Source organism: Panthera onca, chromosome B1 (genome assembly GCF_046562875.1).
Source record: "Panthera onca isolate mPanOnc1 chromosome B1, mPanOnc1 haplotype 2, whole genome shotgun sequence".
NCBI lineage: Eukaryota > Metazoa > Chordata > Mammalia > Carnivora > Felidae > Panthera > Panthera onca.
In genome coordinates this window covers 126,898,475-126,922,999 of record NC_138342.1, presented here as the reverse complement: position 1 = coordinate 126,922,999, position 24,525 = coordinate 126,898,475, and the positions used below count along the sequence as shown (strand labels likewise).

Genomic DNA, 24,525 nt, shown 5'->3' with positions numbered 1-24,525 from the left:
CAGAGGCAGAGCTAAACATTGCCAGTGTGTCACAGTTTCCTCATGAGCTCATTTGCACTGTTTTACAGATGCCTATATTTCTCTTTTCATAATCTTCAACCACTTATTTAGTAGGTTTTACTATTATTGATGACCCAACAGAATTAATCAGAAATGTAGCTTCACACTTTAAATTCGTTTATTTATTTTTAGAATGAATGTTTATTTTATAACAACTTTCCTGTTAATGCCAATTCCAGGAATATATGGGATTATAAAAGTTTTGAACCACATCTAACAGTTTTCTTAGAAAAATTAATATGAAGGAATGGACATAATAAAGATGTGAAAACAAAGAAGAGTTCATAATAGGGCTGACAACACTCAATTGTATTACCTTAAACATATGTTTTCTAGACATAACAATGCAATTCATCAGGCTTCCTTGTTCTGGTGTCCAGGAGGCTCACAGGCAAACTTGGGAGTTTAGTTGTACAATTGAGTTAACCCTGCCATTTAGGCTACCTGTGTTTTTCTCTTTTCCTTATGACTTATTTGCTGATTCTTTTGTCCCCCAAATTAGTATGCTTCTTGTTGTGTCTCTTCTATAAGTTGCCTTAAGCCATTTTGTAAAGAATAAGGTTTAAATAAATTCAATGCTGAAAAAATATACAATGCAGTATCATCAAAAAATCGTGATTTGGAGGCCTTGAGCTCAATCATTTAGGTTGTTGCTTTGAGAAATATTCCTAGCTATTCTTATGAGTTTTATCAAGACCAAAGTTCTCTCTCTCTCTCTCTCTTCAGACAAATAAAAACGAACTGAGTTGTACAAAATACAGCTGTGAAGGATGATCTCAGAACAATCATACGTTTTTCTCTGAGAATAACGCAAATACTAGGCAAACAGAAAGTACCAAAGCAAAATCCTATAACCCTGTTGGTAATTTATCTGGTTTAATTACCTATTCATATACAAGTGACCAGAAATTGGGAAATGGCATGTGAATAGTAGTAAAACAAAGGAAACTCATTTCCTTCCAACATTTTGTGTGTGTGTGTGTGTGTGTGTGTGTGTGTGTGTGAGAGAGAGAGAGAGAGAGAGAAAAGAGAGAGAGAGAGAGAATGAGCAGGGCAGGGGCAGAGAGGGGACAGAGGATCCGAAGTAGGGTCTGCACTGACAGCAGCAAGCCTGATGCGGGGCTCAAACTCATGAACCGTGACATCATGACCTGAGCCAAAGTCCGATGCTCAATTGATTGAGCCACCCTGGTGCCCCTCATTCCAACATTTGTAATTACTCCTGCCTCTTTTGTCTATGAGACACAAATGATGACAATGTCATAACATGAAATCAATTAAAATAGCAGGAGAGCAAGATAGTTGTATGGACTTGATAGTCAAAATGATAAGGGCTTAAAACTTGGTTTATCTCTTACTTGTGTTATGACCCTGGGAATTTTTCAGCCCTTGAATATAAGTTTTATATATTTATATGAAGACAGTAATATTACCTGTCTTCATAAAACTGTTAGGAGGATGAAAAGAGGTGGTAGATGGATACATACATAGATAAATAGATAAGTAGATAGTTACCTCACTACCATAATTGTAAGTAGTCAATAACATTAGCAGAAATAATTGTTGTTTATCAATATCAAAATACATAGCCCATTTTTTGCTTATTCTAATGGAATACAAAGATGTCATTTTGGGCTACAAATAGAAGAGAAAATAAAACACATGATTAATGGCTGAGACCGTCTGAGGGACCATACAGGTCACAGGCTGAGAGTATTTACTGTTTGTGTTGCGCTCACCTGGGACTATCAGAGCAACTGGTTAAAACACTGCCCCCAAGCTTAGTAGACAACAAGGCTACAAGGAAAGGGTAGCTCACCTCTCCTGAACTCAGATCTCCGAGAAAACTCTGATGCCTTTAAAATCAGTCTCTGGCAATAGTGTCTCCAAAAAATAATTCAAGTAATTTGCTAAGAGTTTTTAAGAGAATTTTTTTTTTATTGTGACCTACTCAGGATTTTCCAGTAACTAATGGAGAGGCCTAATACCCTCCCACAAAATTCTCCCACATTACCCTCAGAGTCCTTTCCTTTCTCTGCACGTTCCCTCCCTTCCCCTGATCCTGATGAATGTAAGGTTAGAAACTAGAGTTACCCTCTCTCATTTCTAAAAGCAAATAAAATCATCTTCCTCGCTGGAGTTTCCTGGCCAAAATCCTTTCAGAAATAAGTGCTCCAGTTTGAGCTCATAGGTGAGTCATTTCTGAACATTCACAAGTTGATGCATTTTACCTTCACAGTCATTACCTTACCTTATCATCCATCTTGCTAAAAACATCTGCAGAGAACTCAAGGGTGACAGGTGCAATACAAAACTCAATATTATTCTTTCTAGAAATATCACTAATTATAATTTCACAGAAAATGAATATCCAGCAACTGTGAGTTAAAAAGAAAGACAAGATAGGAAATATGTATTGAGTACTAAAAACCCTCTGAAACCTTTTTGAAAAGAATAGAATAAAAGCTTTACGTTCTTTGACACAATGCAATATGACAAACCATGTCCACCCCCCAATTAAATAAAAACTTCCCATGACAAAGCCACTGATTATTTACTAAAGTGGCTGAACAGGCTCATCTATTTACAGGAAGCTATGATTCTGAGGTATGTTTTCCCAACAGTAAAAAGGAGAGAAGAATCTATTTTGGTACTATTAGTTAGCTCACAGCTGGGTTTAATAATGAGGGCTGTTTGGGATATCTGATGTGGTATGTAAGACAAACCCAGGGGGGCTGATTTAACTGTGGTCCGAGGCCAGAGGCAACAGAGAGAATGACCTGTGGGAAATCTCTGTTTCATTCGAGTTCCAGAGTCTAGGGAAAAGGTTATGTCATAGAACCTACAGTAATCTGAAGAAAACTTTTAGTCACAAATCAACACTTGCTATTTCTTCCTCATGTTTTCTTATTAACATAGTTGGAATTTGCCAGAAAGGGACAAACTATCTTGGGAAAGGAAGAAAGTCAGAAAGATCCAACGGAAAAAGTGGGGCAGGAGAACAAGTAGGTAAGAGGAAAGGGTAGACAAAAAAACCCATATCGGTTTTCCTTTTAGACATTTTGTTTACTTAGCCAACATGCAGTAGTCCCTTAAATAATATGAACAAATGAAGGAGTGCTCAGCCTGGGTTCTCTGAGTTTGATCTGCAGAGTACTGTCCTCAAAAATGCAGTTTTATATTGTAGAACACACAGTAACTTGAATTATAATAGTAATTCTAGAATAGAGATTCTAAGACGCCTTATTCTATTGACAGATAAGAATCATTAATAGTTAGCCATATTAGTTATTTATATTAAAATATTTACTCCCATTTCCTTGAAAAGTTGATCTTTGTAGCTAGAATATGCCCCACAACTCCACCAATCTCTTGCTCTATTAAAAAAAAATCTATTGACTAGGTTAGCAAGGTAAACTTCTGTTCTGGCCTTAGTGAATTGTCAGAAATTACCATAATTCTTATTAGATTATACTCTGCTGTTCCAGTTCTCAATTCCCTTATCTAGCTGAAAAACAAAATGTTGTACCATTTAAAAAATTTTTTTCTCACACTTAGTTTTTCCTATTTTCTTGTCAAGAAGCTTGTGCTTCTATCCCTGCATCTGGTTCTATGAGGCTGCTCGGCTTTATATCTTTTTGGTATAAACAATGATTAAACATCCCTTCCCCCTCCTAGTTTTAGGCAGACATAATCTAATCTGTGTTATGTGACAAGACCAATTAGTCTCGCCCACTCTGCAGCCTTCTGTCCCTCCCCTCTCAGCTGCTACCCTCTTGGCACTCCATCTCTTTTAGGAAGTAGCGATAGGAGCCAAATTTCCAAACTGAATTCATTAGATGAATATGCAGGTCCAGATTGCTTAAATGTGCTCACATCCTCAAGTAGAACTCAGACTCAAGACTTCTGACTCTTTTCTCTCATTGCATTTTATGTTTGTCAGAAGATTTCTGCCTACAAAAACTTCCTCGCTGCTAGAGAGAAAGGAAAGCTGTATTGACTAGGTGTGCAAATGGAAGGCCCAGGACTGGACTGAGCAAGATAAGTGCAGAGAATGCCATCCTTTCCTTGGATGTGTTATTTTATACAGGCTTTTACAAGTAGCATTCTACCCACTTCTGACAAGTGTAGGTAGCTTGCAGAGTCCAGGTGATGGATGGGCAAGGCACGCCATTCATAATTCATGCTCAGAGCACTGGCACTCAACTAGTGGGTCAATCGGAATCAGAAGGGGACCCTGAGGACAAGACATGGAAACACGGAACAGCTGGTGGTGCACAATTCTGATGAGTCTATTATCCCATAGCCAGACTGTAGCCACCACAGCTGGGGACAGCAGGTGCCAAGAAAACCTGACCCGTTGGATCTTGAGGGACTAAAGAGAGAAAACACTTAAGCTTGCTTCATTTTGTTTGCTATCAGAAGTGTTTTTTTTTAGATTCTTAAAGTCTGTAACATTATTTTCAATACTGTAACTGCTAAAAGAGGGATGAACATTCTATGATAAGCTATTCAGTAGCTTACAGCTTAAATTTCAAAACTGGTAACTATAGATATAATGCCATGTTACCTGATAGAGAAATCATAAGTAAGTCTCTGGGGCAATTGCTAAAATAGATACTGAACGTTCAAAAAAAATTCACAATATCCACCAAGAAAACCCAAGTCCCATTGTAAATATGCCTACTAGTCAGTATTCATTAGAGAATAAGATTGGCGACCTCCTGTTGTTTTAAAAGCACAGGCAGATTCTCTTGGACTAATTGAAAGTTTCCTTTTAAATGTGTAAATGTGAGAGACAGAAAGAGGTAGAGGAAGGAACAGAAAAATAAAACAAGTATCAAAGCCTTAACAACAAATTTTTCTTTCTAGGAATTTGAGATGACAGTGTGCTGCCATTTGTGTGTGTGTCAGTTTGCCCCTCACTGCAAGTTCCTGCAGGTCATAGTTATCTGCCAAGTCATCACCCTCAGGAAGCCCGTAGGTACTTCATGTGGGCTCTCAGTCCGTGTCCTTTTGACCACGAAAGCCTGGGCTGTGACATTATTGATTCTGTGTTCGTGTCTGCCTGGCACAGAGCCTTGGGATCACTGGTATCATCAGCTAGGTGGAAATTCCCATTAATATAAGCAGGAAACTAAAGAGACTAATAGAGGATCTCTTGGTCAATTTTGATGTGGCCCAAAAATACCCACGTGGCTCCTTGGACACTGGCACCATTCTCATGAAAACATTTCAGAAATCTACCTCTTATTCTGGGACGCCTTGGCAATGGAAACAAGAATCAGAACTATTTTCTTGGTTTTCTTTTTCAAGTGGATTTTAATGTCCTGTCGCTCAAAGTTTAATTTAGTAAATTCTCAATATTACCTGTGCAGCATTTTGTATGCAATATCAGCACAGTGCAATCAAGGATAGCAGTCTGTGGAGGGAGAAGTTCTCCTGAAAGGCCTTCGACATTAATTCGCCATTTTTCAGTATTCTCCACACTGTGATTTGTACAGAATTATAGGAGCTGCTGAAGCCAGCTGGCTCCTTTGTCTTCCCTTGACTTCTGGCCAGCCTCTATTCATATTGCTGCGACCAGAAGATAAAAAAAAAAAAAAAAAAAAAAAAAGGAAAGAGAAGAAAAGGAACTCATAAGTTTAAGAAGTATATAAGGTTGGGCGCCTGGGTGGCTCAGTTGGTTAGCACCTGACTTCAGCTCAGGTCATGATCTCACGGCTTGTGAGTTTAAGCCCCACGTCGGGCTCTGTGCTGACAGTGGAGAGCCTGGAGCCTGCTTCAGATTCTGTGTCCCCCCTCTCTCTCTCTGCCCCTTCCCTGCTCACTCTCTGTCTCTCAAAAATAAATAAAGGCATTAAAAATATTTTTTTTAAAAAAGTGTATAAAGTTGTAGCAGAAAAAATATATGCGAGGTACTACCAATCAACTAGTGCCTAGTAAGCTTTTAATGCAGGTTAATATGCAAAGCACAGAAAGGAAAACAAAAGTATATACAATCAAGTCTTGACCTCGCTAGAAGTTTCTATAGTTGGTGAGTTGGAGAAATAATCCAAAATTTTCATGCATTTGAGCTTCAGTAGAAGGGGTGACACATATTTGGAGGCTTTCAGAGTCACACTGCTCACTTGAGGGTATAAAAATGGAGTCTTTCTGGAAAGCAATCATTAACTTTTATCAAGGGTCTTAAAAATGTTCATACTTTTTGACTAACAATTCCAATTCCAAGAAACAAACAAAAATAAATAATGTATGATATATAGAAAAAATTATATACAAGGAGAGTCATCATAACACTACTCAAAATAGTAAAAAAAAAAAAAAGCAAGAAATTAAATGTTGAATAAGTAATAGGACGAGAGTTAGACTAATGTTATCCTAGTATTATTTCTGCCTTTGTGTCAAGCCTAGATTTTGCATTAGAAATATATAAAAATATGGTCTTAGATCATTAGACAATCTTTTATAACATGATTTTAAGTGTTATATCATGTTATAAACACTTATAAATATGAAAGTTTCATATTTAGGATCTGGCCTAGGGTGAGGCAAAAGAATTTTGCCTCGGTAGCAATATTTGAAGAGGTGCTCACTCCTGGAGGCTTGTACGATCAGTGTTGGCACTTAGCCATGACAGTGACTGTGAGTGGTTCCCTACATCATGTGCTCTGAGCACCTGTCTTGCCTCAACTTTGTCTCAGTCCTGAACCTGGTATCGTAAAGATGCACCATAATATACATAATCAGTGCTCTCCTGCTGGACATTAGGTTCTTTTTAATGTTTTGCTGTTATAAATAACACTCTGTTAGGTGTGTACACACATTATAGACATTTGATTTTATCATTGGAATAAATGTAGAGTGGTGGGATTTCTTCTTCAAACACTTAAGGCTTTGATCCATATTGACATATTTCCTTCAGGCAATTGATATGTCTCTATGCTTATTCTTTCAGCACTATTTGAGCATTTTTATGCATATTTTTCCACTCATTTTAATCTTTGCAATATGATAGGAAAAGACCTGGTTGTTTCTATTTTCACAGAATATTAAATATTTTAACACATAAAATATTAAATATTTTAATAGTATTTTTCATTGTATTTTTGTGTGTGTGTCACCTGCTTATGTCTCTTAGCAATTTTTCCATCAGGGTCTTTGTTTTTTCTTAAAGATTTGTAGGTTTCTCTTAAATTAAGACTAAATAATCTGAATCTCAGACATGTTACATTTTTTGTCATCTCTATTTGCCATATTTTGCTGTGCTAAATGAAAAATAGCAAAAAATAACAACTGTTAACACTTTCGGTGTGCTTTCTTTGTCTCAGGTTCTATATTAACACTTTATAATCGTTAACTCATTTAATCCAGATAGAGGTATGTACATTTATTATCTGCATTTTACAGTGGACAAAATCAAGGTACAGAAAAGTTAAGGGGTAACATAACATGCCCCTAGTCATTCAGCTATTTTGGGATGGGTGAGTTTTCTTACTGAGGAAGGCAGGTTCTTGCATCTAAACTCTTAAATGCTGCCCTACACTACTGCCTAGACAGAATGGACAGTGATAAAATCACAAATCAAATCTGTTGACCATTTTTCACTATCTCTAATGTTATACTATTTTATTTTAGGTTTTTCTCTACATATGTCAGTAGGTTAAAGATGAATTATATAGTACATTTGAGATATCAGGTATTGGATATATTTGATAAATTAATGTTTCAGAATTCAATGCCACTGCCATATTGTATACCAAAATTTATTCCAGAAGGATTAAAGTGCCAAAAATTAGATAATTCGTGTTTCTTAGAAAATCATATATCATTTAGTTAAATATAGTATTTTATTATGATGTTTTTTGACCTCTTTTTTTGTATTATATACTTTTCCTAATTTCTATTTTTCTGCATTTTTAAATTTTTCATCCAGGCTGTCTGGCTATTATTTTTTTCCCGTAAAAAATAATTTCAAATAATTAACTCTTAGATTTGTACATTACTGGCTGAACTATCTGACTTGCTTGGAAAAATTATTAAGCGTTGCTAAGTAAATCCTGGATCCTATCTACTCTATAGCCTGTTACACAGATATGTACAGGTTAAGATGCAGAGCAATTGTAAGTCAGCATCTGCAGTTCAGAGCATCTGTGTGTGTTCAGAGACAATTCTCCATAGGTCTCCCTCATTTCTGCACATGTTGTGAGCAGAGGCACGGCGGCCTGTGTCCTAGGATAACTTTCCAAAGATGTTGTAGAGCAAACAGCTTTGGAAGATAAAGATAATGTCTCCCTCTGGAGCAGAAGACAGATCTGTTTCCTGCCGAGCATAATAAAGATAATATGATAATATCTTGCTTTGCCACAGAGGTCAAGGAGGTTTGCATGCAGTCCGTTACAAAAGATTTGGGTTCCAGCTCAAGGCTCTTCAGCTATGATTGCAAACCCACTGTGTGCCCAGCAACCACTGGGCCCCACCCCACATCACTTCCTCTAGAACTTGGGTGAAAGAGGAATTAATATAAACATGATACTCATAAGGTTTTTGTCTCTGACCCATGGGTTTTGTATCTTCTGCCAGCTTCATGAAATTGTGGTGGGATAATTTGTTAATTTGAGAGAAGGATAAATAAAATCTCATGCTCCTCCTAGTTCTAGACGCTGATTTTTTAAAATACTTATATTGATGTGATCATTTTGTTCCTTAATACATGCGGCATATTTGTCCTATTTTTTAGTCTGTGGATCGCTTATTATGTCTCAGCTCTGGGTGTTTGTAGGATTATAACCTTTTCTTTTAGTTACTCCCATGGGCTCCCAAGGTGAAGCTTCTGTCTCCCTCATAGCCTTTATTTGCTAGCAGACCATCTCAGTTGTCCTCAGGATTAGACGAAAACTTCATCCTCGGCTTTAGCTATATTGAAATATGAAAATTTATTTCTTTGAGTTGGCCTACAGAATTTCTAAAATTAACTTTTAGGTGTCTATGGATCCAATATTTTAAATCATGCCACATCAAACATAATTCCATATTTTATTAACATCTATAAGACAGTTTTTGAATGATAGGATAGAAGGAATTTCTTTTATTTATAGATTTATTTTTTCTTATACTTATTCACTTCTGCATATATCTCTTTATTAATCCCTTCTATTTCTCCTTTCTTTTGAACGATTTTGTTATTTCTTTAAATTGCATATCTTCATTTCTCCTTGTTTTTTTAAAATTTTTTTTAAATGTTTATTTATTTTTGAGACAGAGAGAGACAGAGCATGAACGGGGGAGGGTCAGAGAGAGAGGGAGACACAGAATCTGAAGCAGGCTCCAGGCTCTGAGCTGTCAGCACACAGCCCGATGAGGGCTCGAACTCACAGACAGTGAGATCATGACCTGAGCCAAAGTCAGAAGCTCAACCGACTGAGCCACCCAGGTGCCCCTCTCCTTGTTTTAATCAAAGTTTTTCATGATGTAAATTTGCTTTTAATTTCATCTTTGGCTGGGGTCCATGGGTTTTAATATGCAGTGTTGTCATTATACTCCCTATATATTTGATAAATTCAGTTTTAGTATATTTTATTTAGAAGAGTATTTAATTTCCAAGTGTTTTGTCAATATCAAGAACAAAATGGTATTCACTGGCTTCCTGTGATGCAGGATGGAAACATTGCCATACTTTACCTTCTCACCCAAATCCTGGTTTATTTTCATATAATTTAATTTATAGTTCCAGTTTTAAAAATTCTCACAATATCACATATTTTATTTTTCAAAAATAAAATTGCCACTCTTGCAACCGTATTTATAACATTCAAACATTTAAAAATGGATTCGATGCCCATCTTCAGGCAATTATATTATGGCTTTCCTATTCTTTAAATATTTTATTTTAGTGTTTTGGAGTCAAACAATACTGAGTTTAAAGCTTGGCTCAATGGCCGTTTGCTTTCTGTTTCTTTGTGTAACTAATAGGCAATCTCCAAAAGAGGAACATGGTCTTGGCACTGTCTTTGGGTAATGGTTAATGGGACCAGTGTCGCCTGGGAGAGGATGCTCATGGCTCACCCACTGCCTTTTCAAGAACAGACAGGCAGCTTGAAGGAAGCCTCTGCTGTGTGTAAATGCCCATGACCCTCTGTATACCCTCTTAGTTTCTCTCAAGTGTCCTCAATCCACAACTGCCCAAGGAAAGCCTCTTCTGCCCTGTAGTTCACCGTCACTTTCAATCCACCCAAATAGATGGTGTTTATGGAGTCCCTGAGCTCTTCTACCTGGATTTCAAAAGCCCACCCCTATTGCATAGAGAAGTGAATATGTCTCTGAGGGTCTCTTCTCCGTATGGTTTTATTGCCATTATTTCTCTCAGGAAAATCTTTGAAAATTCCATAAAGAAGACGATATCTTCCTCAAGTCTTGTTCTGTCACAGATTCCTCACACTCCCCATTTTGACGTACTCTTGGTCATTTTTATTGTCATAAGAAGAGCAGTCATATGTTTGTGTACACACGGCATTCTACCCAGACCTCTAGGTCGCTTTTATTTTTCCTTGTCTTGTGCTCTGTTGTAATTAAGAGTAAACTCCTTATAATGAAAAAGGACATGATACATATTGTCTAGGTAACAGTATTAGTCATTCTTAGGAACTGAGCACAGTACAAAGTACTTTGTACGTATTATCTGAGGGGATTCAAGACCATCTGTGGGTATATGCATCTGCCATTCGCATTTAACAGATAGAGCAACTGAAGACTTCAGCAATTGTAATTTGCCGAGAGCCACATAAATAATAACTGGCAGATCCAGACAAGTGAAGCAATAAATGGTAAGGAAGATACGATTGGAAGAGACAGCACCATAGAGATTTAGGGGAGAAAGAGATCGCTGTGCAGTAGAGTGATGTAGGAAAGAAATTGGACCTAAATCACACCAGCAAGGGTTATGTTTGAAATCAAGAAATAAGTAGTGTTCACACCTATTAACTTGACATCAGGGATAAGAAGTCAGCTAATAGCTAACTTCTCAGTAAAGAATGAACAAAAAACAGATGTCACTCTGGGCTAAGGTAAGTGAATCATGTTCTCTAATCGTGGGACATCTTGGAAGATACTGGAGCTGGAAATGATGCAGTTTAAGTCATGGTTAGCAAAGACTAAATGTACAGGGTAAATTAGGCAGTAAAGACAAAAGTAGGGAAAACACTGATGAGGGTCTGAACCAAAAGAGGGGTGAAAACAGACACGGATACATTCTCAGGAGTCCTCGTGGAGTGATAGATTATAGGGCACTGCAGAAAGAAAATATCACAGATGGATTCCATAGAATACAATACAATGATTGAAAAATGAAATAATCCAGGAGCGCCTGGATGGCTCAGAAGGTTCAGCTTCCAACTTCGGTTCAGGTCATAATCTCATGGTTTGTGGGTTAGAGCCCCTGTGTCAGGCTTGGGCTCTGTGCTGACAGCTCGGAGCCTGGAGCCTGCTTCAGATCTATGGCTCCTTCTCTCTGTCTGCCCTTCCTCCACTCATGCTGTGTCTCTGTCTCTCAAAAAAATAAATAAATGTAAACAAAAAACTAAAAATGAAATAATCCAGGGGCGCCTGGGTGGCTCAGTCCGTTAAGTGTCCATCTTTGGCTCAGGTCATGATCTTGCAGTCCATGAGTTCGAGCCCCACATCAGGCTCTGTGTTGACAGCTCAGAGCCTGCTTCAGATTCTGTCTCTCTCTCTCTCTCTCTCTCTCTCTCTCTCTGGCCCTTCCCTTTAAGCTCTCTCTCTCTCTCAAAAATAAATAAACATTAAAAAATATGAAATAATCCAGTCTAATGCCTTCACTTTACAATCAAAGAAGCTGCAGTCAAGAGGAGAAATGTCCCGGATTTCTCAGCTGTTAGTAATAAGGCTTCCTCACCACCCGCCAATTGTTCCTTTCACTGCCATACACTCCATATTTATGTGAGAGTCATAGAGGCCTTTATGCCCAGTGACCCGAGTTCTGGTTTTTCCAAGGCCCTGAATGTGGCAAAAAGAACAGTATAAAATTGAAATAATTCTCCATTTGCCGCATCTTTCGCGGGCAACTTCAGCCTTCACAGACATCTCTTACCATACCCCAGGTCCTACTATGGTTCTTTCTATAATGCCTCAAATTTTCTGCTTACTCCTAAGTGTTAGACCATCCATACTTGACTTTATTTCATCTGAATATTGCCAGAGCAACCTTTAACAAAATATATAGTAATGTTTCTGGAAAAAAAATGGATTAAGAGTATATTTATTTAGATACAAGATTAAGAAAATGGAAGTCAGGAAAATGTTGAGCCATGTGGCTAACAGTTAACAGTAGGCAAGCTGTCTTCTTAGGGTTGTTGTGCTCACAAACAGGAGTTAAATCGCAAATAGCTGTATTATTTAGTATGATTTCCTAGATACAAAAAAGATCAGAGCTGTGACCTCTGGGACCCCTACCCTGGAGAAGATCAGATAAAGTGATATGATACTTGGTGCCCTAGAGTTTTCTTGGTGCATACTGGGAGGAGGTGAAAGATTCTCTGCCACCCACTCCGCACACATACTCACTAAAATCGACAAATATTTATGGAACATCTGTGATCTGCAAAACATTTGATGAAATGCTGCAGAGGATACTAAGGTACCCAAGACAGAATGTCTGTCCTAAGGGGATTTGGGATCTAGTTTTAGCCATTCACCAGAAAGGCCATGAAGAAGAAAAATGTGCTTCCAGAACTGGAAAGGAGTAATGGGCAAAGAATAAAGCAAAATATGGAAGATAGTGTGTCCTCATGTGACTAAGCAACTTTGAAATTACTGCTTTTACTTAAAACCATACTCATTTCCATAAGACCCTTAAAAGTGAATAAGGAGAAAAGTATTTTACAGTCAGATACTTAATGTCTTCCCAGTGTTAAAATGAAACCATTTCTATGATATTTCATTAGCCTGCTTCATAAGAATGAAAGACTAGGGAGACTTCTCTGCTCTATTAAATAAGACTCTGGAAGAGCTAAGGCAGTCGTGAGAAATGGCAAAATCTTGCAGAGTTGCATATAAACTAGGCAGTCATATTAATAGATGTTTTTACAATTGGATTTCTCTTCACAATCATATTTTACTTAATTTTTCATGGCTAATTCTCTTTCTCTTTCTTTCTCTCTCTTACACACACACACACACACACACACCCAGACACAAATGGTTTGTGGTCTATTAGCTTAGTCATGCAAAGAGAAACAAGAATGGGTGGTCTTGTTGGAGGAGCGAAGTGCTGACACCCTCAAATACAAAGAAGCAAGACACAAAAGTGGTGACAATGTGGGGGGCAGGGTGCAGAGATCCTTAGAGAGTTTTTGCAAGGCTTCAGAAAGCTATCTCTATATTCACAATGATGTTTCTGTCTTGTCAGCATTTTTTCTTTATTTGTGTTGGGCTTTATGACATATCTAAGAATAATAAATAATTTATAAGATGCAATAATGGCCTGGTACATTTCTGGCAGATTTAAAAAAAATTCTTCTCCAATAACTCATTTGATAAACTCTTGAATTCTTTTCTCTAGAACATTTTACACAACAATGCTTTGTTTTAAGGGTTGTCTATCAATGAGTTGCAAAGCATTCATTATGCATTCAAGCCTGCTTTTTTGTCTATCCCTTTCTTGCCTCCTTTTATTTTTCCCACTTAAGTGGCATTTTTCTGGGAGTAATCTGATTCTTTGGGACATAAAATGAAATCATGCTAGAAAAAAATTAACTCTTTAGACTCACAAGGACAACTGCAGTCTTTTATAGCAATGATCACACTTCAAAATATGATTTGATTCAATACATGTTCTTTATCATTTGCTTACTCATCCCTACCCAGACACATGCACACATACAGGTAGTGGTTAGACCGCTATGCTATGAAAAAGGAAAAACAACAGCATTTCCCATACATATGCCTAAGAACAATGACTTCTTGTTTTATCAGACACTTCCTGAATATATATATACTTAAGAGGCTGCCCTGACCATTGTCCAAAGTTAATCAGTGTGTGATTTTTCTCCTCTATTTACTTTTATAAACCTTATGGATAATCCCGAAGTAGGTAGCAGGGGATCAGAAAGGGTTCTGTCATCTTGATTATTTCTTGTACACAGTGTGGGAAGCTTAGCCTGTTGTCCTTTGTGATTAAGGTTATGCTCACATCATACCATCAGCATGTCTGGTGCCAGGGAATGTGTTTCTAGAAGTAGAATTCTAGGTACACTATGTGATCCACATTTTCTGTTCTTTCCTGGAACTCTTTATAACCGAGGATTTAATTTGCAAACTGGCCAACTGTTGTTTGGCTATGAACCCAAGATTTTACACATCCAAATCAACTAGTCTTTATCATGAATGAGAACGTTCAGGCAAAACATGAATGAAGATAGAACTAAGCAATCCATCTATATTTAAAGATGGCCATGAATCACAGTGATAATGGGGGCATGGGAGATAACGGATTAACATCTGAGAACAAAGGGATGCAGGAAGAACAGTGGGCAGTTGGCTAGCTCTCTTTTAAACAACTCCTGCAGTTTTTTAGAGATGAGTATGTATTCTAGTCATAGCAAATACTTACTCATCTCATTCTAGGGATGCAATACATCAGACAAAGAACTCTGCACCTCTCTGGGAAGATGGAGATTCTTTTCCTCACATTGAACCATGTACTCTTTCTTGTAGACATGTGTAAACCCAGCTAATCTTTAAGTCAGAAGTTTTGACCTGTATTCTAGTTTCTCAATTCAAAGATGCTATTTATTCTAAGATGTGCCACCAATTAATAACTGCTTTTCTCTCTCTCTCTCTCTCTCCCTTCCCTCCCTCCCTCTCTCTCACACACACACACACACACACACTCCACAATAACAACACTAAATGTGCACATCCAATGTAAGAGGTGTTGTGATTTCATAAACATTAAAATTAAAAAGTGTGCTTCTAGGACTTGAGAACCATTGCTGGTCTCCAGTACAGAATTTTAACTTGAATGCCCCTATTGTAATGATGTAGACCCTTATTCATTCATGTAGGCATGCAGGCACACAGTGAGGCCCTTCTACAGGTAAGCCATGCTCTACGTGTTGGGACTATTTCAAAAATAAATTAAACTTGATCTCCTTCCCTCAAATACCTTATGGCTTAGAAGAGGACAAAACACATTATGTTCAATTAAGTACATTCCAAATGGAGATGATACTTTAAGCATAGCTGAGAAAAACCAAATAGTTGAGAAATAAATGCTAGGTTTGGAGTATTTATCTTAGGAAACCATTGCTTCTGATTTGGCTGGGAAGGGGAGGGAAATGAATAAGGGAATCATTCTTGAAAAAGTGGCGTGTTTTTTTTTTTTTTATGTTCTGAATGATGAGTACGATTTTGCACATTTTCACTGTAATGATTCAAATTTTCTTTAAAAATTAATTTTATCAAATCATTTTGCATTACCTGTTTTCAGCCTGAACTTTCACATAATTTATCAAGGTAACGTTCAGAATTGCACTTGTGTTGCCTGCCAGGCACCGGGCTTCATTTTTATTATGCTATGTTATCATTAGATGAGCATTGAACCAGCGTTCTTTAAACTCAGATTTACTGGGCACCTGCATGTGCTAATGTAGCACCCTAGGTAACTGCTGTGTGACAAAATCCAAGACATGACTCCTGTCCTTGAAGAGACTCAGTCTTGTTTTGGAATTCTGATTGTTAATTAGAAACATAGCAGTGACACAAGATAGCATGTACTAACATGAGCTAGGAGAATTGGGGAAAATAGTCAATGTTGTAGGAAGAGAAAGGAGAGAAAAGTTTGTTTTCTCTGGGATGTCTCGTAGACTGTAACTTATAAAAATGGAAAGAGTTATGGGGTGCCTGGGTGGCTTAGTCAGTTAAGCATCTGAGTTCAGCTCAGGTCATGATCTCATGGCTTGTGAGTGTGAGCCCCGCATCAGGCTCTGTGAGCCTGGAGCCTGCTTCGAATTCTGTGTCTCCCTCTCCCTTTGCCTCTCCCCCACTTGCGCTCCCTCTCTCTCTGTCTTTCAAAAAACGAATAAGCGTTAAAAATTGTCTAAAAAAATGGAAAGAGTTAGAAAGTAAAGAACCAGAACCTCCTAGAAGGATATATGGTATAAACCAAACGACAGAAGAAGGGATTTTCATTGTCTGGCGATCAGAAGTCGATCAGCTGGGTTGGAGATATGTCTATGTTGAGACATAGTGAGAGAATTAATAAAGATCAACAGTTTTGCACTGAGCACTTGCTGTTTGTCTGGAACAGAGATAGGCCTTGGAGGCAACATTACTAGGACACTATTTTGTTCTTTAACCCCCAATCTATTGGGACTGACTGCCAAATTAATAGATCATACCACTCACTACCTTAGGTGGTCAAAATAATATGAGGGGTTACCAAGAGTACCTTGTGAAGATCTTGGGTCAGGGGAGATGTTTACAAAGCAGTAGTATTTGCAGCATAAAGGGAATGTCAGATGTCAGGAAAGAGCTAGGAAACTAATGCATAATCTCCTTTGAATAGTTATTTCTTTTCCTATCCATTAGACAGGAACATTAATATATGAATAAGACATCCCATATATAGAATTCTAACTAAATACTACCTTTAAGCTAAACAGCAAGCTTAATGGTCTGTTTTCAGCAGATAACTATTATTTATAAACCAACCTAGTAAAGCTTACTCTTGGGGGATACATTTTCCATATTTTTGGCTGACATTTCTAGGTCCCTGAGCAGATCTTATTAGCTTGGTGATTTTAATCTCTGCCTTTTAAAAATGAAGGTCTTTGGCTCAGAATTTCTTCAGTTGATTTATACCATCCTTATACTTTTCATCATGTTGCTATCTCCCTGGTGATATTAAAGAATGATTATTGGGCTTGATCAACACCACAGGCTTCCTTTTGATTTAACAGTTGAATATACACAGGTTTTAGTGATCAGTTTAAAGTTCCTTGTAAACTGTGTTTATATACTGAGCTCTTGAGACAGAGTAAGCAACTTCTTAACCTTGAAAAGAGATGGGTGCCACTGTATTTTCTGTCACTTTAGGCAATATCACTTCTAGCGTTTATCAGCGATGGCCATTCCCCAACTAAAGTTCATTTAGGGTCTAAAACGAGGCTCTGGAAATGGCAGTATCAGTTCTTCCCTGTGTCTTTTTTTCTGTGTTACATATTCCTAGTTTACAAATAAACTGACATTTATATTAATCACCTCTCTAGAGCAAACATAGCTGAAGAAGGGCTAATACATCATCCCAAAATTGCTACCTAAGTTCTAATTCCAAAATCTTTATTGCGGCTGATGATAAATGGCATAAAGGAAAAGAGAAATTTGGGGTTTTCACTGGTGTGGTAGCTTTGGGAAAGAAAATGTTCTACATTTTGGGATAAATTTTCAAATATATTTTCAAAATGACTTTGATGAACCAATAAAATGAAACATCATAATGCATAAGTAGCATTTTTCTCAGAAGGTTATTTTATTTTTAAAATTTTTTTTTAATGTTTATTTATTTTTGAGACAGAGAGAGAGCATGAACAGGGGAGGGGCAGAGAGAGAGGGAGACACAGAATCGGAAGCAGGCTCCAGGCTCTGAGCGGTCAGCACAGAGCCCGACGCGGGGCTCGAACTCACGGACCCTGAGATCATGACCTGAGCCGAAGTCGGACGCTTAACCGACCAAGCCACCCAGTCGCCCCTCAGAAGGTTATTTTAAATGAATACATTAATAACTTTTGATCCTGGAATGGTTTTAGGACTCTTTGCTCAAGTCTAAAAATATAAGCAGCCATAAAGGAATGACCAAAATACTGACGGCATCAGGACCATACCCATAGGTTTAAATAGGCTTTTGAAAAAATGGCCTTAAATTTCAATAGTTTCTCACAAGATAAAAAACCTTCTGACAGAGTCTGAGAAATGTAGGCTTATACCTATAGATCATAATGAAGGTAAGACATGCAGTAGCCTGATCTTCAATCTTTTATAGCACTGAAACTTGGGACTGTCTAACGATGTTAAGGCAAGATGCTTAAAGCTGTCCATCAGTCTCTGAAACATCACCATAATTAAATTTCAAGGCTGTACTCCATAAATCTCTGGAACAGATATTAGGGTTGAAAAGGTCTCATTGATACGAATGGCATAAGTCATCTAGATGCCTAATAAGAGATGCCACCTTAAATATCATTCTTTGATTAACTCTGAAAGAAATACATCTACCAGGAGGGAGTGAGGGGCCACCTGAAGGTCTACTGGAAAGTAGGTGTTGCTTCTGATAAAAAGCAGTTATAAAGAGTAAATCCCAAGACAGGGAGGCAGAGCAAAACACAAAGACAGGTGGTGTTTCATATATGTGAGTACAAGGGCTGGGGAGAAAACAAGAAAAAAAATCACCTATTGATCTTTAGGAATGCACAGCCATTTCCACCAACATTCCCAGAGTCTTCCTCCAGATCCCATAAGGGGTGGCTTGGAACTGTTACTTTATGAAGCGCCATCTAATTCAAAAGACCCACTTTGCACGGAAGCGAAAGCTTCAATCTAGTTTCAACTGAAATTGCGTCATTTCATTTTAAGCCTAGGCTAACAGGATCAGTGTAAAGACACACAGATTAGTAACAGAGAGTCTTTATTTGGGCTTTAGCAGCACCATTATTTTTAGCTTTGTGAGTTTGAGCGATTTCTTTAGCCTACCAGAGCTTCATTTTCCATTTGTGAGAAAGGCATAATATCCATAGCCATCTTGTGCATTCCTAAATAAGAATAGGACTTTAAAAACTACAGTGTTAATGAAGATTGAGAATTGTTGCTATTATGAATCAATTTGTTCATAAAAGAGTTCATTTTTATTGGAAATACATTAGCTACATATTAGGAGTACTAACGAGAATAATTAACAAATAACTTGATCTTCAACTTTGACAAATGTTCCAGTGTATTTACTTATTTTCCATTGGGCTGACACATCAAGGCCCCTAGCCCCTGTGAGTCTGTCTAGAGCTCAGGGACCCTGTGTCTGAAATTTGCCACATTTGCCACCAGATGGCACTGTGTAGCAAGTAAATACCACGTACCTGCACCACCGGTTGGTAATCCCCTGGGCTCCTTTCAGCACAGGGAGAAGTAATTTATGGAAAAAATACTCATGGTGGGTGTTTATTTGCATATTGTGCATGATAATTTTAAAAGGCAATAAAAGTAGAATGCTATTGAAATCAACATGAAAACAACCAATATCTTATGCCATATTTGTGTGTTCTGTCTGCATCTTACCCATTTTTCTGTGATTTTGAGGGAGTAAATGTTGTGGCTAGCGCAGTGCCTAGCTTCTCAATCATCTCTACACGAGTAAAAGTAGTTATCTACCTTCATCTTAAGTGATCGTAATTGAGATTTGTATTATGTAGTTTGTTAAGTTTTGCTGCTGTTGTTTTTATCTTCCAGGTGCAAGTATTTTCCCCAGTACTTTCTTGTCCCTGTGTTAAGTCTTGTCTATAACGCTGCTCCAAAACCCTCAGTAATAGGATAAGCTTGTCCTAAGTTCTCTTGTAGTGGTAGCAAATATGGGGCAAGCAGGGTGTGGGGAGCAGTTTTTAAAATAGCAGCATCTTCTTCAAACTCTTCTGTTCTCCTCAAAACTCAGGCTCTCTACCTCTCTTCCTATCTCCCATATCTGTTTGTTCCCCCCACCCCCTTTGGTTGTTGTTCCTCAGATAGTGCCTTGCAATCTTAGGTAAATCTTAGGTTTCTTCTGGTTCTGCTTCTGGTGCTGCTCTGACAGCACTCCAGAACCTAAGAGGTGAGTAATATAACACCGATTGCTTTCAGAATGATATTTTTTTTGTTGTTCCCAACATACAATCTAAGTGATTTCAGGCAACAAGTAAGTACTGAAATCCAAGTTGTTGGGATTTTATGGTCCAGAAAGATCAATTAAGTCTTGACATCATCTGGAAGTTCATTTTTCCCACCTTGTCAAATCTCACTAATTCTGATAATGATCAGGAACAAGCTGTTTCTGGATCATTTGAGCCACAGAGTTCTCCCCTCTTCTGGACTCTATCACAGTCCCTATGATATGCTGCTTTGCATGGCTTAATAGTCTTTAATACGTGCATGGGGGCGCCTGGGTGGCTCAGTGGGTTAAGCATCTGACTTCGGCTCAGGTCATGATCTCACAGTTCATGGGTTTGAATCCTGCATTGGGCTCTGTGCTGACAGCTCAGAGCCTGAAGCCTGCTTCAGATTCTGTGTCTCCCTCTCTGTCTGCCCCTCCCCCTCTCCTGCTCTGTCTCTCTCTTTCTCTCTCTCTCAAAAATGAATAAACATTAAAAAATAATTTTAAAAAATGTGTATGTATTTTTATGGCCTGGTTTGCTGGAAGTGATAGAAAAACTAGTTTAACTTACAAAGTACTAAAATATGGAGTTTTTATTTCTTCTCTAATGAGGAGTCTGAGACACCAGGGTCAACAGCCCTGCCATTCATTTGGAACTCTCTCATGAGCCCTATTTTTCCTTCTACCGGCTTAAAATCAGATGCAATGACTGAATCAGCCATCTTGGCTTGTAAGCTGGTCTTCAGAAAGGAAGCCCGTTTTAGCAGGAAAACCAGATAGCAGGAGTCCAGGTTGCTGATACACTGAGGAGAATCCTGTCAGCCTTTGGCACTTTGCCTAGGTATTATAAGAGAGAAATAAGCTTCTCCTTTCTTGCAGTGGGTTGAATTATGTCCTCCCAAAAGATACACCCATGTCCTAATCCCTAGAACCTGTGATTGTAACCTTATTTGGAGAAAGTCTTTACAAATGTGACTAAGTTAAGGCTCTCAAGATGAGAGCATCCTGAATTATCCAGGTGGGCCCCATATTCAATTCAACAAGTGTTCTTACAGCAGACACAGTGAAGGGAGACACACAGGCAGCAGAGAAGCATCGGACACACAGAGGAGGAGAAGATATGAAGACAAGAACCAGAAATTAGAGTGATCCGGCTGTAGGGCCTGTGGGAAGCCACTAGAAGATGGAAAAGGTAAGGGAAGAATCTCCATTAGAGCCTCTAGAGGGAGCATGGCCCTACTAATACCTTGATTTTGGATATTTGCCTATTTGCCGCCCCCCCGCCAAGCTGTGAGAGAATACATTTTTGTTGTTTAAAGTCACTAAATTTGTGATAGTTTTATACAGCAGTATTAGGAGAAATATACTTGTTTAGGTGGCTATATTTTGAATTTTCGTCACTTATAAAGTAACCTAATTCTAAATAATAGTTTCCCAAACTATATTGCAAACATCTTGAAATCAAAGATTTAATCTTACGATTACTCATATCCCTCACGTGCATGTTCAAGTGTTAGTGGCACTACATTTGCATTGCTCCTGATTCTGAAGGGAATTGGTGTTTAGCACAGACTGCTAGTCTCAAACAAAACTTGGGAGAATTTCAGGAAGAGGCATTATTAATTATCATTATTACTGCCTATCAAAACACATAAGCTAAAGCAAAATATGGGTGAGAGCAAAGTAAAATCTGGAGTGGCAAATCCAAGTTTTGGGTATGCTAATATGTTGCTGTCTAGTGCAGGGTTTGGTTTACATTGTGAATGGAACGGACCTTTTTCACTCACCAATACTAAATAAAGACCAGCAGTTGTCTGCTGTACTTAGGTTTAACCTGCTTTCCAAGTTAATTGCTTTTCTTCCAGTTTTAGCATCTTGAAGGTTTCCTCAGTTTTCTATCATGCTGGTTTGTGGTTTATTTCGCTTGAATGCGAACTCACATACTTGAGGAGGGGAGGTGGGTTCATGATTGTATTTAGTAAGATTTTGAAATAATCAATTAAAGCAACCTGACAGTTTTCAGAAATGAGAATTAGAGCATTGTAGTGACTTACTGGTTTTTGTTAAGATCACATTAACTATGAGGAAATTTAAAAGATTTGTCTTAGATTCGAAGCTTATTTTGCTATTGAAGAGCTATGTGTTCTTAGAGAAGTAAATTCATGAGTCAAGGTCTCAATTTCTGTATATGTAATGGGGGAAGCATGTATAAAAATGCATGTACACATACATACATACTATGAACCAGTTATGTTTCATAAATTACATTATCATATTTTCTCCTCTCAAATCTAAAAGGTAGGCATTATTATATTGTATCTCCAGAGAAAACACAGTGACTTGTTTGAATCATTTGCCCATGATTACACACTAATAAGTATTAGAAACAGGGTTCAATCCCAGGTAGAACTCCAAAACTTGTTGTTGCAAATTCATTATTAAAATTTTTCCTTGGGGGGCGCCTGGGTGGCTCAGTCAGTTAAGCATCTGACTTTGGCTCAGGTCATGATCTTGCAGTTAGTGAGTTCAAGCCCTGCATCGGGCTCTGTACTAATAGGTCAAAGCCTGAAGCCTGCTTCGGATGCTGTGTCTCCCTCTCTCTGCCCCTCCCCTGCTCATGCTCTCAATCTCAAAGAATAAATAAACATTAAAAAACACTTGAAAAAAATTTCCCTTGGAAAAACTTTCTTGATCCACCATTTTGTACAAAGATAAGCTATGACAGACTTGATGTTACCAGGTAATTACTGGCATTTGTACTCTGAGTAGAAACTATCTCTGAAACCATCATTTTGTCAATTTAATCATATCTGAAAATTCCTTTAGTTTATCCCATTACTACTTATCTCTCACTAAAGAAAGTAGAATATAATATTTGATGAATGCTACCTAATACAATTTTAAACATGGACAACAATTCGTCTATATTTGTAGTTTCTAATACATTCAGTTTTTAAGAGTACCTGGGCATTTGAAATCTGTCCAAGGCCTACCATTGACTTAACAACTCCCTTCCAAAGATTCCCATTCATGATAATAGGATGAAGCTTGGAGCCCATTGTTTTCTGAAAGTGGATGATTCCTGAAGTGCTAGGGATTTTAGTTCAAATAAAAAAGCCTGGTTAATACCAGCTCCTCCCATGAATCCAAAAACCATCCACATTTAGATGCAGCTAAGTGTAGGAACTTTTATGAAATTAGACTCACCATTTTCTTTTTTTTTTCTTCTTAAAAAAATTTTTTTTTCACGTTTATTTACTTTTGAGACAGAGAGAGACAGAGCATGAACGGGGGAGGGTCAGAGAGAGAGAGGGAGGCACAGAATCTGAAACAGGCTCCAGGCTCTGAGCTGTCAGCACAGAGCCCGACACGGGGCTTGAACTCACTGACCGGACCGCAAGATCATGACCTGAGCCAAAGCCGGCCGCTTAACCAACTGAGCCACCCAGGTGCCCCTAGACTCACCATTTTCTAGGAATGGGTAAGAAGCCACGTGGCTGACAAAATGTTATGGGAAATGTTGCAATGTCCCCTTCCCCTGGGATCATCTCTGTCGGGCGTTTCAGAGAGTGCACATTATCAAATGCTAGCTATTTGGAGTGCATCCATTTCCTTTTTGATTGTATTGGACATAACACATAAGATGCTATTGAAAGTCTACATTAATATTTAAATTGTCGAGAGATCCAAGAGTTCAGCTGTCAGCCTAATAATTGACATACACTGAACCAATGTTTGAATCAATTTACATTTTCAAAAAATAATTTCTGGTGCCAGTCTAGATAACTTAAACTTTATAAAAAAATTACACTAGAAAACACTCAAAAGACTTTAAATAAAAAAGGATTAAACCTAATGAAAAGTAGCATGGAAAACTAAAAATAAATAAGAAGAGTTCTGCAATTGCCTGGCTATTCCTGTATAGAGGAGATGGTTTATTGGAAGGACGAAGAGCTGTCTGGGTAACAAGGAGCTAGCTCTCTGCCCTCGTGCCAAGCCAGTCTGAAGGAGGGCTCTTCAGGGGGTGCATTCATTCTTTAAGGCATTAGGAACTCATTTAATACCCTAAAATGGACTCATTATTTCCTCAAAGCAATGCTACAGCCCACCTAAAAAGACTTTCCTACAGAATCCCACAGTTTAAACTAATTAAATTCTGCATTATTTAGTTTAATGCACATCATTAAAGTCCTTTTTCTTCCTTGGGGGTGTGGTGAATTCAAATAATGATAATAATGCCTTGTGTTTATAAAGAACTTATAAAGCTTTTTTCCATTTAGGATGTTGCTTGATCTTTAAGGATACAAAGTTGCCTGTGCAAACAGCAAGGCCACAGCACACTCTCCAAGGGCAAGGGCCAAATCTGTGTTCTCCCCATACCTTGTGGAGGGGTCAGGGGTGATGAGACAGGTAACACCCAGGGACTGTTTGCCAGGGACTACTCTGCCCGTTTGTAAGAATCACTGTTTGCCAGGGACTACTCTGCCCGTTTGTAAGAATCAACTGTTCCATCCTCAAAACTGTCCTCTGGGGCACATCCTATGGCTCTCCTGGTTTTA

The 24,525-nt window shown here is 38.1% G+C and overlaps 1 protein-coding gene across 6 annotated transcripts in view; it reads left to right on the top strand.

Moving 5' to 3' along the window:
• IQCM (IQ motif containing M) overlaps positions 1-24,525 on the top strand; it is a 649,280-nt gene that overhangs the window by 517,361 nt on the left and 107,394 nt on the right. The window contains exon 15 of one of the 6 annotated variants that reach the window (XM_078445705.2): positions 21,022-21,173. The exons of the other annotated variants lie outside the window; for them this stretch is intronic. Within the exon in view, the coding sequence (XP_078301831.2) occupies positions 21,022-21,110 (89 nt within the window). The 3' untranslated portion in view covers positions 21,111-21,173. Of the gene's footprint in view, positions 1-21,021; positions 21,174-24,525 lie in introns of those variants that run through there. 6 annotated transcript variants of the gene reach the window in all.